Source organism: Paraphaeosphaeria sporulosa (genome assembly GCF_001642045.1).
Source record: "Paraphaeosphaeria sporulosa strain AP3s5-JAC2a unplaced genomic scaffold CC84scaffold_3, whole genome shotgun sequence".
Lineage (NCBI taxonomy): Eukaryota > Fungi > Ascomycota > Dothideomycetes > Pleosporales > Didymosphaeriaceae > Paraphaeosphaeria > Paraphaeosphaeria sporulosa.
Genome location: NW_017253362.1, coordinates 628,757 through 645,614, shown reverse-complemented (window position 1 = coordinate 645,614; position 16,858 = coordinate 628,757). Strand labels below are relative to the sequence as shown.

Genomic DNA, 16,858 nt, shown 5'->3' with positions numbered 1-16,858 from the left:
TAGTGCGCCATCATCGATACCCACCTTGTCAGCACTCAGTGACGCGAGGCGCTGCTGAGGGATCCACTGGTGGCGTACGAGTGCACGAAACACGGCTCCGTGCGAGTCTGACGACGGTCCGCTACCTCTAGTCTGAGGACGCCCCCCCACGTACCAGCGTTCGGCGACACCCAACAGTCGCGACTCTGAACCCACCCCCTTCGCTGTGTGAATCGTGAAGTAATCTGGCACTTGAGCCGCCTTGCAGGCCACGCGCACAAACACGCTCAAAATTCATATGCACTCTGTGAATGCCCGCCTCGGCTCTGCGCTCGCGTGCATGGAAGCAGAGCGGGAAGCCTTCTCGAACCCTCCATACCCCATACTCTTCATCTATTTCTCCGGGGCCTCAATATCCCCGCATACCCGTCCAATATACAACACCGGCTCTGCATAATTCCAAGCCGAACAAAGGGTACGTGCTACGGTACAAGACCGGGAGATTTGCGCTTTTTCTGGGGTAATAACCCTGTCGAGAGAGCACGAGGCCAGGCACAGAATAATAACCTGCCCTTTATCGTGCCGCCACACCGCAGCCGTCGCATCAGCATAATTATGGGTGTTTGGCAATTCTGCGTTCGAGAAGCAGCTTCGCAATTCAGTCTAGGCTCGCTATGCGGTTTGTGAGTTACAGCGCCCGCAACCTCCGGGCGGCTTGTCGAATTTCCGCGAGGAGGACCCTGAAATGCGGCGACCCTGGCTGGAATAGGCAGCTGTGCACCGTTATCGAGCAGTCTTAGCCCACCACTCAAGACCCAGGTGGGCCTCTGTATCCGTTCAAATCTACGGGTCGCCATCGCATCCGGGTCGTTCTGTGTCGTACATCGAAAGTGTGTTTCTCATGTACGAGTCACTCATGTTCTGGTGCCCCTGGACTAAACGCTATCGAAACGAACGCGCGTTCGGCGAGGCAGCACTTTTCGGACCTATAGTACGACTCCGAATCCGGCTGCCTGAATTCCTCTCCAACATCACGACCAAAATCTTCATTCATTATGAACTTCAGACGCAAAGGCAATGCTCAAGAGAACAGATTGCAACTTTGTGATGACGACTGCTCGTCGTCTAGGCTTACAGAATCCAGATGTCGGCACGCGCTGCCGCCTCAACGAAGAGTATGACTCCGAATGAATCGTTAGAGGCGATTTCAATCGCGAGTTAATTGCATGTGAAAGAGCTATGGATGAGTTTTGCTGAGCGACGGGTCGCACAGAGATTGAGTTGTCGTCATTAGGCGGCCGATCTGCTTCCTTCTGTTTCTCGCCCAAGACCGAGTTCGAGACACGGACGCCGCCTCACTGCGGTAAAACGTATCCAACTCAATCTTGCAATCCAGCTTGTAAACTACGTCAGGGAGAGCTAACAGATGATTTTGAACCTGCAATCAGGTTTTTGAAAGAAACTGCCTCATTCCGACATGCGAGGGCCAGAGCAGGCGGTGAAGAGTTCGAAACGGGGATGTGAGCTGGTATTTTCATGACTGGACTTCGCTCCACCATTTCAGATCAATAAGTCGTGTAACAATGATCCCATGAGCAAACCCGTCTCCCACCAACAGCACATGCGAATAGATATAGGACCCTATTCCGCAGACCATGTTCTCGGACATGCAATGATCGAAACCATCTACCTTACGTTTACAGCTTTCCATTGCAGCTTTTAAACATAGGATCGACATTAAGCGTATTTAATGGAATGATTCACCTTTCGTTACACCTTTCCCTTCCTTTGCTGTCCAACGCGACTTATGTCGCATAGCCGAGTTTCTCTCTTCTTGCCTCTCGTCGCATTCTCTCTCCACAACGTAGATAATCCTCGGGTTTGTTTCTTCTCTTTGCATCCTCCTCTTGTTTATTTGCACTACAAGTACCCGTCAATTCCATTCCCCCCCATCAGATTGAACAGGACGCGTGGTCCAGTGGTAAAGATGCCTATACATAGCAATCATCCCTGCGTCGCGGAGAGATCCGCAGGGTAGCGACTCCTATGAAGTCGGACTTTGAGTGTCGCCATTGGCCCTCATAGCCTGACACTGGCGGGCGACCCCCCGTCCGGGCCGTCTGGAAGTGGCTGGGACGATCGTGGTGTTGTGGGAGGGCTCGGTTCGAATTCGAACGTGCTTGATTTCTGCTCTCTGCGCTCTTTACGGGATTTTGGATGCGCATTGGAGCAGTAATGAGGAACGGGACAGGTTTCTGGTCGGGGGAAACCTAGCAATTGTCGGCAAAGGAGTAGACTAGAGCAGAAACGAAAGTGTTTTGTGTTGTGTAGGTTCGGGTGCTTCTTTTGCTACAGCATTGTACGCGTTGAATAGTTATTTAAGGTATTCCCTCCCTCCCTAGGTGCTTCTCGAATTTTTAGTCCATGTCGTCCCAGCCGTTCCTGTGTCTTACGCGCGCCCGCTCTTTGTTGCAGGCGTGGCTGCCACGAGCCGCGGCGCGCAGGGTTCATTCCGATAGCCGAGCTTTAACCCCAATCCCAACATCAACAGAGGTCATCCAATCACCCATCTCTAGACGCTTTACACTCGATTCCCTTCTTCTGATTGCCTTATATGGCTTGATATAACGGCATTTTCCCTGCGAGTGTCCTACTACTGCCTGCTCAAGCTTTCGCGATGAGCTCTTTCCGAGCGCTGCTTCGCGCAGACACACGGTAGGTCATGCGACACCCCATCTTGCCCCTCAGCCAAGAGACGGGACACCAACGCAAGGTGGAATCTCGACAAATGCTATAGCGAATTGCGTATGATTTCCAACCACCGTTGCATGCGCATACCGTGGTTACGTCCGAGCAGACATCTTGACAGTGTCTGCCCTTGTACACTACATCTCGGAATATTTTGTTATATAGCACAACTGCTCTGGTCTAGACCAATCGCTTACGCTCATTGACTGATCAGCATTCTAGGCTAAGCAGTCTGCGCCCTCGAGCTTCATCACGCCCCCCGAGATCTAACCCTACAGCTATCCCGCATTGCCTTCGCTTCAATTCTTCTGTCTCTGCACAAACAGCACCGAGTACTTCACCCGAAAGCACGCCAGCTATCGAAAATGCCCATCGCTCTCTCATTGAATCTGATATTCATCAGTTCTTAGACCCCGAGGTAATCCATGACTATAAGACAGAGAACAAGTCAACCAATGCAAACTATCAGCGCCTCCGGCAGCTTTCTGATGAAGTCCTTCAAAATCAAAAGGACGTCAATTTGCTGCAAGGTCAGATCCACCGCCTAAGGCGAGGCTTGAGAGCAACTCAGAAAGTGGTTGAAGGTGGACCTTGGTTAATTCTCAAGAACTGGAACTTCAATCCACATCCAGGAAAGGAGGAGGTCACCTTTGAGAATGGCTTCCTTCGTGTGGGACAGCGTAAAATGTGAGCAATTTCGCATCGTCGCTAAGGGACAAGATGGCTAACTTGACAAGCCCGAATATGTGGCTGAGGTCTGTATTCAATTTGACACAAACCCGCGTGGTTGTACTGAAATAGACAGGGACAATTGTCAGTGCAGCAGCTGCATACATGGCGACACAAAACAGAGGCTTCTCGATACATTTTCGGTATTATATGCGACTTGCGGTTGCTGCGTTTTGCTGAACGAGCCCAGATCCCAGAAAACATATCCATCAAAACCTGTGCCGAGTTCAGGACATACATGGACGTTACATGTAGGACCCACCAGCATTGGAAGCTCATCCCCGTCCATAACTGACAGTCTACAGGGAGCGATGGTCACCGTAGCCAGTATGATAAAGAATTGCTTAATGCAGCCGTACGGGATCCTAGGTCAAGAGCGGAAGTACGCCAAGGCTACCCGGACCGGTGAGACATACTCCTTCACCCCCAGCAATAGTGTCGGCCCTAATCCACAGACGCAGAATCTTCACTTGGGGCAGTGAGATAGCAAACAACAAACCGACTCAGCCTTGGCTCAAGCCGGGAGTCTCCACCACCACGTTTTCCGCCGAAGGCTGCAAAACAGACGACGACCTCATTCTCCACGTCCTCCACAAAATCGTACGTACATCCTCTCCGCCCTTCGAATCACCGCATGCTAACCACATCCAGCGCCGTTACGGCTTCTGCTACATAAGTAACGTTGACGCCACCCCGGAAGCCACAGAAAACCTCCTCCAGCGCATCGCCTTCATCCGCGAGACGCACTACGGAGGGTTCTACGACTTCACCGCCGACCTCGCAAAGGCAGACACCGCATACACTAACATCGCGCTTCCCGCGCACACCGACAACACGTACTTCAGTGACCCGGCGGGGCTCCAGGCGTTCCACCTCCTCTCGCACACCGAGGGCGAAGGTGGCGCGTCACTCCTCGTGGACGGCTTCAAAGCCGCTGAAACGCTGCTTGCGGAGGATAAGGACGCGTACCACGTACTAGCTACGGTGAATGTGCACGCCCACGCCTCGGGCAACGCTGGCATCTCCATCCAGCCGTACCGCGGATTCCCCGTCCTCGAGCACGACGTCGATACTGGGAATCTGCTGCGCGTCCGGTGGAACACGTCTGACCGCGCGGGCATCGAACTGCCCGTCGAAGACGTAGACAAGTGGTACGCAGCGGCCCGCAAGTTCGATGCTATTTTGAAGAGGAAGGAGAACGAGTACTGGGAGCAGCTGCAGCCAGGGACGGTGTTGGTTTTTGACAACTGGCGGGTGCTGCATGGGCGGAGTGAGTTTACGGGGAAGAGGAGGATTTGCGGGGCGTACATCAATAGGGATGATTGGATTAGTCGATGGAAGATGCTGCATTTTGGGAAGGAGGAGGTGCTGGGTAAGTTGGCAACTAGCTAAGTAAAAGCGGGAGCACGACTGTGGGGTTTTGTGTGTATACGAGCGGGTAACGAGACGGAAGAAATGTTGATACACCTGACTGGTTTGGCCCTTACTTTATGTACAGCTGCCACTGCGCGACTCGACTCAAAGAAACGTTTGAATTTGCCTTTGGTTTCCCCTTCTACGACCTCTGCCTCTCCTGCTCCAGCTCCAGCTCGGCCTGGCGGTAGTACTTGGCCGTGTCGACGCCGTGGTACGGGTGGTGCACAAAGTTGGGCCACGGGATGACATGGCTGAAGACACCGGCATACCGCGAGTTCCGGTGGGCGACGCCCTGCATGTGCTCGGTGAGCTCGCTCTTGCCGTACAGCGGCTCGCCCTTCTTGACCTTGGCGACCATCTCGCGCATGTCCATGTCGATCTCGCGGCGGTTCTCGCGGGCGCCGTAGAAGCGGGACGTCGTCCGGGAGTAGGCAAAGAGGAAGGCGCCCGTGAGGCCGACTGCACACGACATGCGCATCACGGGCGCGAAGCCGCCCTTGCCCACGAACGAGGGCGACACGCGCTCCCAGTAGAGCATCAGGCCGGGGGAGAGGGCGCCGACGGCGGCGCCCGTGAGCCAGTCGGACGGGCGCGTGTATCGTATGACGCGGGAGAAGTGGCTGGGGTGCGTTAGTACTGGCAACTGCGGTTGCGGGCGGGGGCAGCGTACGGGTCATTGTCGATGAGCTGCGTGCTGTTAGCGGCATATCCCCCATTGCGGGCGGTGCAGGCGCCAATTGCTTACAGGATACTCGCCGGTGGGGATCTTGTCCGGGACGACGGGCTGGCCGATGGTGGTCTCGGCTGTGGACGACATGGCGGCGGGGTGGGGAGGAGGGCAGAGCTGCGTCGACGTCGATGTGCACTTCGCTGAGGTTCAACGGCGGGTGTGGTCCGAGCGCCGTCTCGCGCATCACTGCTGCTAAACTTCTTGCTAGGCGCGTGCAGGGCATGCGACAACAATGCGTGCGCCCGCTCAGCATTGCGCCCTCCCGACCTGACGATTGACCATCCAGCAAGCGAGGAGCAGATATGGCCGACTCCAAGGCGCACAATGCCGAGAACAGCGCACCTGCGCTCGACGCCAGCGCCCGCCCGACCGTCGCAGACCTCCAGGGCGACAACCACTTCGCGCAGGTAGCGAGGAAGCACTGGCTCACCGCGAAGAAGCCCCCGAAAGCGCGCCCCGAGGTCATCAAGCAGGAGCTGTGGGACGAGCTGGAAAAGCTCGACTTTGCCTACTCGTCGCTGCTGGTCCTGGAGAACCTGCAGCTGCTGGAGCGATATCTCTGGCCGGCCTTCAGCGACGATGCGTCCAACTACCACGCCCTGCTGGTGGCGCTCATGGTCAACGTCAAGAGGAGGGAGAACCTGCCGTCGTGGGGTAAGACTGCTTCTTTGGCGGCGAATGCGACAGCTGTACTGACAAGTGCAGAACACTTTACCACCAAGCCCGCTGAGTTTTCCTCGTTCTTCCGCCGCATACTCTCCATGACCGTGGACCGATCGCAGCCCATAAAGATTCGCACGCAGCTGCTGTCCTTCGTTATCGGCGCGTTCCAGTCGCTGGACAGTGGCCTGGTGCGCAAAGAGTGCGCGCCGCTGGTCAACATAGCAATATGGCAGAACCTGCACTCGGACGCCGCGAGGGAGCGCCAGTTCGAGCACCACCAGATGCTGCGGAAGGCGTGGCGGGCGGCACACAAGCGCTTCGATGCTGCAGACGAGGCTTTGCAGGCTAGGCTACGGTTCGAGCGCTCGTGGCTGTATACCTTGATACTGGACTTCCTGGATCGCCTGTACAACAGTACAACGCGCCAGGAGATCCAAGATAACCTGGCCTACTGCGAGCGGTTTGTGGAGCTGCTTACGGATCTGCAAAGCCAGCTGCCTACGCGGAGATACGTCAATACGTTGATAAAAGACCTAAACCTGCTGCCCGCAATCCGATTAGCCCCCATGTACACGGACGAGGAGAATGGTCTGTTCCGCGACCTTTTCAACTTGCTGAGCCATTTCACATACTTTCCCATCGAGGACCAGACGGGCAGACAGCTATCAAAGCTGGAGTACGATCAAGAGCACTACGATGTGCTTGCGAGGCTGCAGCGAGTCGCGACTGCGACCTTCCAGGAGAAGCTACAGCTTCTGACGCTGGCCAACTACGGGAGCTTAGGCAACCGAGACGAACTCCAGGGGCACGTTCAGACACTTGAAGATGCAGAGCTTGTGCATCTATGTTCGTTGATGGGCCTGCGGACAGAGTACCCGAAGTCCTCATTCCTTGTACTTGACCGGTTATTTTTCACTGAGACGCTGCTCTCTGTTGTGGAGCATAGGTCAACGTTCAAAGACGTCGTGCGCGACCTGCCAGTTCTACCGACCGAAGATGTACTGTTCGAGACCAGCTTCCTTAGAAACGAAGCGTACGACGGATCACGGCCACTGGCTATACCCAAACTCAATCTGCAGTATCTCACAATGGGCGACTTCCTCTGGAGATCGTTCGTTTTGTACCGAGCGGAATCTTTCTACGGTATCCGGAAAGACATGGAAGACGTTGTCAAACGCGTGCAACCTCGCGGCAAGGGTGCCGCCACCAAATTTGGCGGCTTCTCGCGGATGTCCTTGCCTATATCAAACCCTGGCATTGTAGACGTAGCGCCTTCAAAGGTGGGCGATCAGCACCCTGCCTATGTACGCTCGGAGATCATACTCGACGTCAGCCGCCTCCAACACCCAGTACGAAAAGAATGGGAATCGCTACGACCAGACGACGTTGTGTTCCTGCTTGCCGTAGAAGGACCAGATGACCAGTCTATGCGCAATGGCAACGGTCGGCAAAACGCGGACCACCAGGGCATCCACAAGCTGAGATGTGCTGAGGTGGTACAGATCCAAGACGAGAACGGTCGTCCTCTCCGCGAGAGCGCCAACGATGACGGTTTCCGCCGGGTTCGTACGCGCAGACTAGTTGTCAACATCGACGCAAAGCAGTACCAGGAGGACATGGACCGTGTTGCACAAGGGAGACCCAACATCTACGAGCAGATCAACTTGGTCGTGCGTAGGCGCGGTCGAGAGAACAATTTCCGTCCCATCCTCGAATCAATTCGCCGCCTTACGCTCTCGGATATTCCTGCACCCTCATGGCTCCAGGAAGTTTTCCTAGGCTATGGTGACCCTGCATCAGCATCTCACAGACGTTTACCGAATCGCTTGGGGTCTATAGACTTCCGTGATACCTTCCTCGATTGGCAGCACCTGATCGAATCATGGCCTGGCAAGTCCGTCGAGCCCCACGAGAGTGCACAATCCTCCTTCGGGCCACCCTACGTCGTCCAGTTCCCCGCATCCGCTGAGCCCGAACCGGCAACCGCGCGGACCTCGAAGAAGCGGCGACGCGACGAAAGCGAGGTCGCACAGCCCGTGCAAGAAGATGCGTCTCTGCACGTCTCTACATACAAGCCGCCAAACATGGGCCCCTACCCTACAGACGCTCCCAAACTAAACAGCGTGAGGTTTACTCCTGCTCAGATTGAAGCAATCACTTCTGGCACGCAGCCTGGTCTGACTGTTGTGGTCGGACCACCAGGTACCGGCAAGACAGACGTGGCCACTCAAATTATCTCGAATATATATCACAACTTCCCGGAGCAGCGGACGCTGCTCGTCGCACACAGCAATCAGGCGCTGAACCAGCTCTTCCAGAAGATTGTGGCGCTCGACATTGATGAGCGTCATCTCCTACGTCTGGGACATGGCGAGGAGGATCTCGAGACAGAGGCAAGCTACAGCAAGCATGGCCGTGTGGAGTCTTTTCTCGAGAGGGGAGCGTATTACCTCGCTGAAGTAGATCGCCTGGCGAAGAACTTCAATGCGCCTGGTGCTCATAGTAGCTCATGTGAGACTGCAGATTACTTCAATCTGGTGTACGTGAAGCCAGCTTGGACGCAATACTGGGACCAAGTTTCGTCCCCAGATTGCAGTGTCGAGCAGATTATCTCAGAGTTTCCTTTCAAAAATTACTTCAACAATGCACCACAGCCACTGTTCCCGGCAGCAGCTGACCGCGAGCAGATCCTCGACATCGCACACGGTTGCTACCGCCATGTCGAGAAGATCTTCACAGAGCTCGAGGACATCCGTCCCTTCGAGATTCTGCGGAATCCCCGCGACAAAGCAAACTACCTCTTGGTGAAGGAAGCGCGCATCGTCGCGATGACCTCGACGCACGCTGCGATGCGGAGGCAGGAGATTGCCTCGCTGGGCTTCCACTACGACAATGTCATCATGGAGGAAGCCGCCCAGATCACCGAGATCGAGAACTTCATCCCGCTCGCGCTGCAGAACCCGCAGAACAACGAGCTTCCTCTCCAGCGCATCGTCCTTGTCGGCGACCATCTCCAGAACTCCCCCGTCATCCAGAACCTTGCGTTCAGGCAGTATGCGAATCTCGAGCAGTCTATGTTCCTACGGCTCGTTAGACTGGGTGTGCCCACCATCATGCTCGACCAGCAAGGCCGCGCACGACCCGGCATAGCAGAGCTGTACAAGTGGCGGTATCCTAAATTGGGCAATCTGCCGTCCGTCCTCACAAGTCCGCAGTTCACGACCGCGAATCCGGGCTTCAAATTCGACTACCAGTTCATCGACGTGCCGGACTACAAGGACAAGGGCGAGAGCGAGCCCACGCCGCATTTTATACAGAATTTGGGCGAGGCTGAGTACGCCGTCGCCCTGTTCATGTACATGCGGCTGTTGGGCTACCCAGCGCATAAGATCTCTATCCTGACGACGTACGCTGGGCAACGCGCGCTCATCAAGGATGTCCTGGCGCATCGCTGCAAGGGGAATCGGCTGTTTGGGCTGCCCCGGATTGTTGCTACGGTGGACAAGTACCAGGGCGAGCAGAACGATTGTAAGTTCCATTCCCTTTTCAATTCAAAACACTGTATTTAACACCACCCCAGACATCATCCTCTCTCTCGTCCGCACCCGCTCCATCGGGTACCTCCGCGACATCCGACGCCTCACCGTCGCGCTCTCCCGCGCACGCCTCGGCCTTTTCATCCTTGGGCGCGCCGCCGTCTTTGAATCCTGCTTCGAGCTCAAGCCCGCGTTTGATATTCTGCTCTCCCGGCCGACGAAACTCACTCTTGTCACGGACGAGATTTTCGACGCGTCATTCGCGCGGCAAATGGATGGCAAGATTGAAGAAGGGAGAGAAGCGGTAATGGAAGGTGTCGAGCACCTGGGCCAGTATGTCTTCGAGATGACGAAGGCGAAGGTGGAGGCGTTGAAGAACGGGAGTGGAGAGTTGGTGGTCGCGAATGGGGAGGGGATGGTGGTTGATGGGGATGACGAAGTGGATCGTGAGGAGGATGTTGTTGTTAGGGATGAGCACGTTTATGCGGGCGAGGATGATGAGGATGGTGTGCAGGAGGGGTCGTAGGGTGGCTCTGCGATGGAACACCGTTCGGAGAGCGTAAGGGCCAAGGAGGAGTCGACACTTGGGTGAGTAGGTTGTTTGCATGGGGTTTCCGGCGCGTGTGCATGCATGTGGGTAGGTGTATAGTTGGGTTGATTTGTATTATGTAGATACCAGTACGAATAGAGCATGTCTTATGCAGGGCGCCCAGTTACCTGAGCCGCTAAGAATAATTCGCGTAGTTGAATTCGTCCGCCCTACCCTCCACCCTCCACGGCTCCGTTCTGCAGGTTCAACCAGTCTCGCATTCGATCTCATATTCATCACTCGTCACACTACAACGCCGGCTGGCGCCTTTGGCAATTGCGCCTGTTCACCGCTGCCATCTGTGCAAGAGACTGCCGTCCTCTTCTTTGTGCATGATGATAGACCTCGACGAATGCAGCCATGAAGAAGACCCGTCACGCAGAGATGTGCGGCATGTGGCTCCATCTTCTTTGTATTTCGTCCATTCAACATGTCCTACTCTGGGACCATTGGACGGCACCGCCAACGACGTCGTCCCTTTGTCTCCAGCGTAGCATAAGTACACCTCCAAACGTGCCCCTCACAACGCTGCGTCGCTTTGACCATAATCTGATCCAAATACTGTATCAAGATGGCTATCAGAGTTGCTGCAACCACAGAGCGCAAAACTCTCGCCAAGAAGTTGGATACAAAGCAGGGGGAGAAGTATCCAGCACGCCCACTGCACAGCCCTAATACACGGACTCACATCAACAACGTTGCGAAGGAGAAGGATGCGTTTCACGAGGCGTTTAACACACCGCCCCCGGAGCTCCCGGCGAAGAAGAAAGCCGTAAGAAGACAACTAACGTCCCCCCCTACGTGACGGAAAACCCCCCGTGCAGACATAGAAAACTTTCAAGAATGATTAATCACCCACCACACAATTGCTGAAAGCCATGCTTGAGCTATGAGCGTAATTCATATAGTAAACCCGAAATATCGGCTTGCAGCCTAGAATTACAACGCATCTACGGTGCTATTAATCATTACTTGCATCTGTCTGCAACACTATGAACGTCTCACCCCTACTACACTGCGATAGCACTAATATTACTTTCCTTTAGAGCCTTTCGGCTACTATAACAATGATTTTAAGGGTAGCTAACGTATTCTGTACTTCTTAAACCGCTATTATACAGATTTGTAAAGGTCCTCCATTAGAGAGCATACTATCTTCTTAGCGTAGGCTATCCTGAGGGCGCTTACTCAGTAATTTATTCCTGCTTAGAAACTTAATACTAACTCCAATAATCTAGTTCTCTCCGCAAGTTAGGATTCAATGACATAAGCCGGCCACACTAGTAGAGCAAGCCAGGCCCATGGCTAGTCCATCTCTGGCGCTGCTAATGGCTTAGGCATATTGCACTTTCGTCAATTACTTTGTTTCGGTATTGCTTGCAAGATAGCCTACATTAAGGATTAGTACTGTGCTAAAGGCTCTTAACAACATTAAGGTGATAGGAGTCACCTCACCGGTTAGCCTACGCCACAATGCAGCCTGGCGGGTAGTGCGTATAACCACGACTATGCCGTCTTATCACCTTTTGTCCTTCGACGCCCTATTCTATTTCATTAACTTCTAGGTTTCTTGCGCCGACCAATATACTAAATGAATCTAATGAGCCACACGTGTCGCGCGTGCCATAAGATGGCATTCAACCTATAGTTATGGCTCTTATACGCCTCTTGCAGCGTAAACTAGATAGCGGCATCGTCTTCCACAAAATGACTAATAGCGATGTTCCCGCATACGCAATACTTTCACATACTTGGGGAGAGGAGGAGGTCATTTTCTAAGACATAAAAGGCGGCGCGGACATGAGCAAGGCTACTAGTAAGGCTGGATGGAAGAAGATATAGTTCTGCGCGAGGTAGGCCGCGGCTAATAGACTATAGTACTTCTAGATAGACACCTACTACATTAATAAGACGAACGCGGTTGAGCTTAGCGCGGCGATCAACTCTATATTTTAATGGTATTAAGACGCCGCGCGCTGCTACGTCTACCTTCCTAATGTTTCTAAAGCTGATAGTATGGACGATGAAAGCGCATAGAAAGAGGCACTTAGGAAGAGCTAATAGTTTACTTAAGGTTAGACGCTTCAAGAGCTCATCGCACCAAAGCTAGTTGACTTCTTTAGCTTAGAGGGTGCGCGACTTAGGAGTAAGTCATTACTAGAGTTTAAGATACATGAGATTACTAGTATTACAAAGATTACTCTCCAAGGCGATGCACTGTTAAGTTTTAGCATTAAGGAGTAGAGGTCCTAGGCAGAGCGCCGTAGTACTATAATTGAAGAGGATGAAGTCTACTATTTATTTGGGATTTTCAATATTTCTATGGCGCTGATCTATAGAGAAGGAAGGGACCGAGTATACCAGCAGCTAGAGGAAGAGATTCATAAGTTATATAAGGGTGAGTGGACCTCTGCCTAGGTGTGCTAATTGAAGCAATAGACTAACTGGTATAGGTGTTAATTCCAAATAATATGCCGTTGGGCTTAACCTCGCATTAATCCCTGAAGCCGCATAATTTGTGGCTAGAGAGTAGGAGCTGTTAAAGATACATGAGCTGCTCTATGGCTATAGTAGCTGAGTGGTAGTCGTTCTTCACAGCTTAGGAGGGATAGGAAAGACTTAACTAGTAGTTGAATACGTTAGATGGTATAAGGAGAAACACACGGCGATCTTCTAGCTAAATGCGAATAATAAGGATTCCCTCTAGCTTAGCTTCCGCAGCATCGCGCAGTAAGTCCTATAATCTCACCCCTTGAATAAAGTGCTCGGCAGCGTGGACTTAGAAGGAGACCTTAATTGGGTAGTTGTTGCAACCAAAGCCTAGCTTAATCTCTATAGAAATGCACGTTGGCTCTTAATTTACAATAATTACGATAACCCTTAAATTTTAAATAAATCCAACCGTTTGACAGTCGATATACGTTAATATCTACCAGAAAGTGACCAAGGATCTATTATTATTACGACACGCTCAGTGAGAGTCACTTAAGGTCGCCGTCTCTATGTTCAGAAACTAACCGGCCTAGAGGACGGCCTTAAGATCTTGGCGAACACGTCTGGAAGGGAAGGTATCACAAACGGTTTGTTAGAACAATGCAAAATAAGTGACATGGAGCTAACAGGACAGATTCTGGTGCAAGAGAACTCGTCTCGAAGCTTGATGGCCTGCCTCTGGCTCTTGCCACGGCTGGGGCTTACCTCGAGCATGTGACCGACAGCTTCGCGGAGTATCTCCGGCTGTACGAGGAATCATGGGTAGACCTCCAGGCAACGAGTCCAACGCTAAGCTCATACGAAGACCGGTCGCTATACACAACATGGCAGGTCACGTTTGATCTAATACGAAAGCAGAATGCGGCGTCAGCCCAGTTGCTCAAGCTGTGGGCCTATTTCGATAAGCAAGACATGTAGTTTGAACTTATTCGACATGTACGCTCCACGGACGATGAGTGGATACAGAAGCTCACTCAGAATAAAGTAAGCTTTAATGAGGCAGTGCGATTGCTTTGCGAATACGGCCTGGCTCACCCAGAGCCTTCCCTTGGCCAACCGTCTGGGTCCGGAGGGTACGGAGTGCATAGCTGTGTGCACTCATGGACGATATCTGTCTTGAACGGCGGGTGGGACGACGGCCTCGCGCGGCTAGCTCTGACTTGTGTAGCATCTGAAGTTCCTAACACGGATGTAGACAAGTGGTGGCTCCTTCAGCAGAGGCTCCTTCAACATGTGGCAAGACATAGATGGTTTATCATGAACAGTAATATGGATTTTGGGGGCATGGAATGGACATTGCACAAACTAGGCATGCTATACGCCGCCCAAGGCAAGCTGGCGGAGGCAGAGGCCATGTACAGTCGGGCGCTGCAAGGCAAAGAGGAGGCACTCGGACCGAAGCACACATCGACCCTCGATACGGTCAACAACCTAGGCAACCTCTACGCCGACCAAGGCAAGCTGGCGGAGGCAGAGGCCATGTTTAGTCGGGCGCTGCAAGGCAAAGAGGAGGCACTCGGGCGCTCTAGCAGGTAGAGCAGGAGGACGGTGTAGGACAACTACGAGCACCACCAACATGCAGTAACTGTTATGAGCAAGGCCACAGAAGGACTCAGTGTACCTAAGGATCGTAGCTATCATATGAATTTATCTATAGAAATTTTTACAATCGCGTTGTTTAGCCATCGCGTAGGAAGCTGCATCGATTCTGGTGGGGTGGCCAGCTTACTGATCCGACACGTTAAGTTATAATAACCTGATTACGTAGCTGGTTTGTAATGACTCGGTTCGGGAATCGCCTCACCGAAGTACCACCCACCATTGTGACTGGGCCTAGATCTGCCCGCTACAACGCTACCATGTACATAGTAAAATTAGCTATTAAATGCTTAGGCTTTAAAGACTGACCCAATGAAATTTCTTAGTGTAGGTAAGGGCCGTCAACTTATTAAATGCAATTTGAGCAGTGCGTGTTGATATGCTTAACAAAATGCTAAGATACATTTTACGCCAGAACTTAGCCGCGTGCACGTAATTTTTGTACGCAAAGTGTTTTCTCTAGAGAGTAGGAGCTATAGTGCGCGATAGGCAGTAGCGAATTAATTATTATGGCACTCACATCCAAATGTGAACACTTCAAGCTGAGGTACCTCGCTTAATTTTCTCCACGGTGGGTTTTCCTGAATCTACGGGATAGACGTTAAGACGCTTGTGACGAAGGTCACCAAGCCGACCACGAAGGAAGTCACCTAGGCCCTTGGGAAGAAAGTCAGCATGGAACCCGCGGAAGTCATGAGCAAAATTTCCAAGAGGAGAATGCCTGCGGAGCATGCGGCAGAATTCGAAGCGTTCGTCGACAATTTACCCAACCTACCATCCCCTAGCAGCGAATATCGACACACCCTGTATGCAAAGCACTTGCCCCAGTGGCATGGTATCAAGGACTGGGAATTCGCCCCACTCCGCCAGGCAGCAGTTGACTACAGAAAAGACGGCAAGTGGGATGCCGACTGGAAGAAGCTGCTCCTCCATGAGTTCTACGCCAGAGAAATCAGATACATCAAGAAAGACCCAGACTTCATCAATGCGCGGTATGGCGGCCAAGGGTACGAGGGCCTATATAAGGACTGGACATACCAGTGGTCTGGCGGGTCTTGGCAGCCAAGACATGAGGAGCCGATTATTCGCCATGATCAGATTAAGGAAAAGGCTGGGGGTGTAGGCTGACGAGAAAATCGAAGAGAATCCTGGCGAGCGTAAGCGGCAGGTAGCTCTGTGACCCCAGCCTCAAACAAACCACCGTCGCGCCGCATAAGCACTACATGCGTGCAGCAACTTATGTACGCAAGATCCTTCCTCATTCCCCCTCGAAGGAAGTTCTCAATCTCACCTCCAGAATGGCCTCCTCGAAGCCAAAACCCGACCCGCTCTCCATCCAGCGCGGCGACTACGCCCGCACGCTCGCCGGCCCCCTCCTCCTAGGTCTCGGCCGCATGGTCTCAATACCCTTGCAACACTGGCTCCTCACCGCGCACCCGCTCTCGCACTTTGGCATCCCGCGCCCACCCTCTGATGGCGTGCTCGAATTACCGCTCGTAGGCGCCCAGCCCCAGCTCTCCACCATCTTCCTCGGCATGACCGCGACCCTGATCCTCAAGCAAAACGCGTGGATCTGGGGTTACTGCGCTGAGCGCATCACGGTGCCGTTTGCGTTCTTTGGGGTCGTCGTGCCGGCTATGTATGAGTGTCTTTCCGCGCTAGTATTCTCTTATGCTTCTTCGAATCCGCTCTGGCGGAAGGAGTTTTTGTACGTCGGCGCCGCGGTGCATTTCTTTGCTGCGGCAGTGGAGCTGGGCAGCGAGCTTGCGAGGGCGAGGTTCAAGGGGAGGATTGAGAATAGGGGGAGGTTGTATAAAGGGGGTGCCTGGGGGTTGGTCAGGCATCCGAATTATGCGGCGAATGTGGTCTATGGGGCTGCGTATGGGTTCGCGGCCGGGGGACCGGTGTATGCGCTTTTCAGTGAGTCGTGCTCTCTCTGGTTATAGCGGTGGTGCTAATGGTGTGCGCAGCGGGTGCATTCTACTGGAGCAATCTGACAGGCAATGCGACTCCCGCAAAGGAAAATTATCTTGCGGAAAGGTATCCAGAAGAGTGGGAACAGTACAAGAAGGACGTTCCGTGGAAGATGTTTCTAGGTATCTTCTAAGATGCCGAGGACGTCGGCTTCTGTACCCGGCGTTGAAGCTTGCTATGCAATCTCACGATGCTGCTCAATGTCTGGTCCCACGTAGTTGCTATCATGACGAGATATCACTGCGGAGATGGTCACCAAGCCTGGGGGACGCTATCGGAGCAGAAAGTGACGTGGTCGATTGTTTGGCAAGTCAATTAAGCTTGGAATCATTTACCGGGGAGCCCTGCCGAGCTGCGATGGGAAGACAAGCCTGCAGGACGGCATCTATCTAAAGAGTAAAG

The 16,858-nt window shown here is 53.2% G+C and overlaps 5 protein-coding genes across 5 annotated transcripts; 4 read left to right on the top strand and 1 right to left on the bottom strand.

Annotated features, from left to right (window-relative positions):
- The first annotated feature begins 2,430 nt into the window (after nt 1-2,430).
- Nucleotides 2,431-5,025, top strand: CC84DRAFT_533760 (Trimethyllysine dioxygenase). The gene is made up of 8 exons (XM_018186643.1): nt 2,431-2,694; nt 2,950-3,414; nt 3,465-3,482; nt 3,533-3,599; nt 3,647-3,707; nt 3,762-3,861; nt 3,918-4,056; nt 4,108-5,025. The coding sequence occupies exons 1-8, from the start codon at nt 2,657-2,659 to the stop codon at nt 4,846-4,848; spliced, it is 1,629 nt and encodes a 542-aa protein (XP_018038389.1). The 5' UTR covers nt 2,431-2,656; the 3' UTR covers nt 4,849-5,025.
- On the bottom strand, nt 4,767-5,737 carry CC84DRAFT_1114198 (uncharacterized protein). Its single transcript, XM_018175388.1, has 3 exons — nt 5,618-5,737; nt 5,543-5,559; nt 4,767-5,492 (listed from the first exon to the last, which is right to left on the bottom strand). The coding sequence occupies exons 1-3, from the start codon at nt 5,687-5,689 to the stop codon at nt 5,012-5,014; spliced, it is 570 nt and encodes a 189-aa protein (XP_018038388.1). The 5' UTR covers nt 5,690-5,737; the 3' UTR covers nt 4,767-5,011.
- Nucleotides 5,738-5,832: 95 nt separating this feature from the next.
- On the top strand, nt 5,833-10,489 carry CC84DRAFT_1194383 (uncharacterized protein). Its single transcript, XM_018181344.1, has 3 exons — nt 5,833-6,256; nt 6,308-9,793; nt 9,846-10,489. The coding sequence occupies exons 1-3, from the start codon at nt 5,905-5,907 to the stop codon at nt 10,325-10,327; spliced, it is 4,320 nt and encodes a 1,439-aa protein (XP_018038387.1). The 5' UTR covers nt 5,833-5,904; the 3' UTR covers nt 10,328-10,489.
- Nucleotides 10,490-15,157: 4,668 nt separating this feature from the next.
- On the top strand, nt 15,158-15,610 carry CC84DRAFT_1214566 (uncharacterized protein; the record flags this gene model as incomplete). Its single annotated transcript, XM_018182645.1, has 1 exon — nt 15,158-15,610. The coding sequence occupies one exon, from the start codon at nt 15,158-15,160 to the stop codon at nt 15,608-15,610; it is 453 nt and encodes a 150-aa protein (XP_018038386.1).
- A 170-nt stretch (nt 15,611-15,780) lies between these two features.
- CC84DRAFT_1214565 (uncharacterized protein) lies at nt 15,781-16,589 on the top strand (the record flags this gene model as incomplete). Its single annotated transcript, XM_018182644.1, has 2 exons — nt 15,781-16,402; nt 16,453-16,589. 2 exons carry the CDS (start codon nt 15,781-15,783, stop codon nt 16,587-16,589), a joined length of 759 nt encoding a protein of 252 aa, XP_018038385.1.
- Between the last annotated feature and the right edge of the window lie 269 nt (nt 16,590-16,858).

Bases quoted from the DNA above. Each gene is read 5' to 3' on its own strand.
- CC84DRAFT_533760 (XM_018186643.1), top strand. From the start codon at position 2,657: ATGAGCTCTTTCCGAGCGCTGCTTCGCGCAGACACACG. The intron at 3,708-3,761 runs GTAGGACCCACC...GACAGTCTACAG, and splicing joins GACATACATGGACGTTACAT to GGAGCGATGGTCACCGTAGC. The intron at 3,862-3,917 runs GTGAGACATACT...CCACAGACGCAG, and splicing joins CGCCAAGGCTACCCGGACCG to AATCTTCACTTGGGGCAGTG.
- CC84DRAFT_1114198 (XM_018175388.1), bottom strand. From the start codon at position 5,689: ATGTCGTCCACAGCCGAGACCACCATCGGCCAGCCCGTCGTCCCGGAC.
- CC84DRAFT_1194383 (XM_018181344.1), top strand. From the start codon at position 5,905: ATGGCCGACTCCAAGGCGCACAATGCCGAGAACAGCGCACCTGCGCTC. The intron at 6,257-6,307 runs GTAAGACTGCTT...TGACAAGTGCAG, and splicing joins GGAGAACCTGCCGTCGTGGG to AACACTTTACCACCAAGCCC. The intron at 9,794-9,845 runs GTAAGTTCCATT...ACACCACCCCAG, and splicing joins CCAGGGCGAGCAGAACGATT to ACATCATCCTCTCTCTCGTC.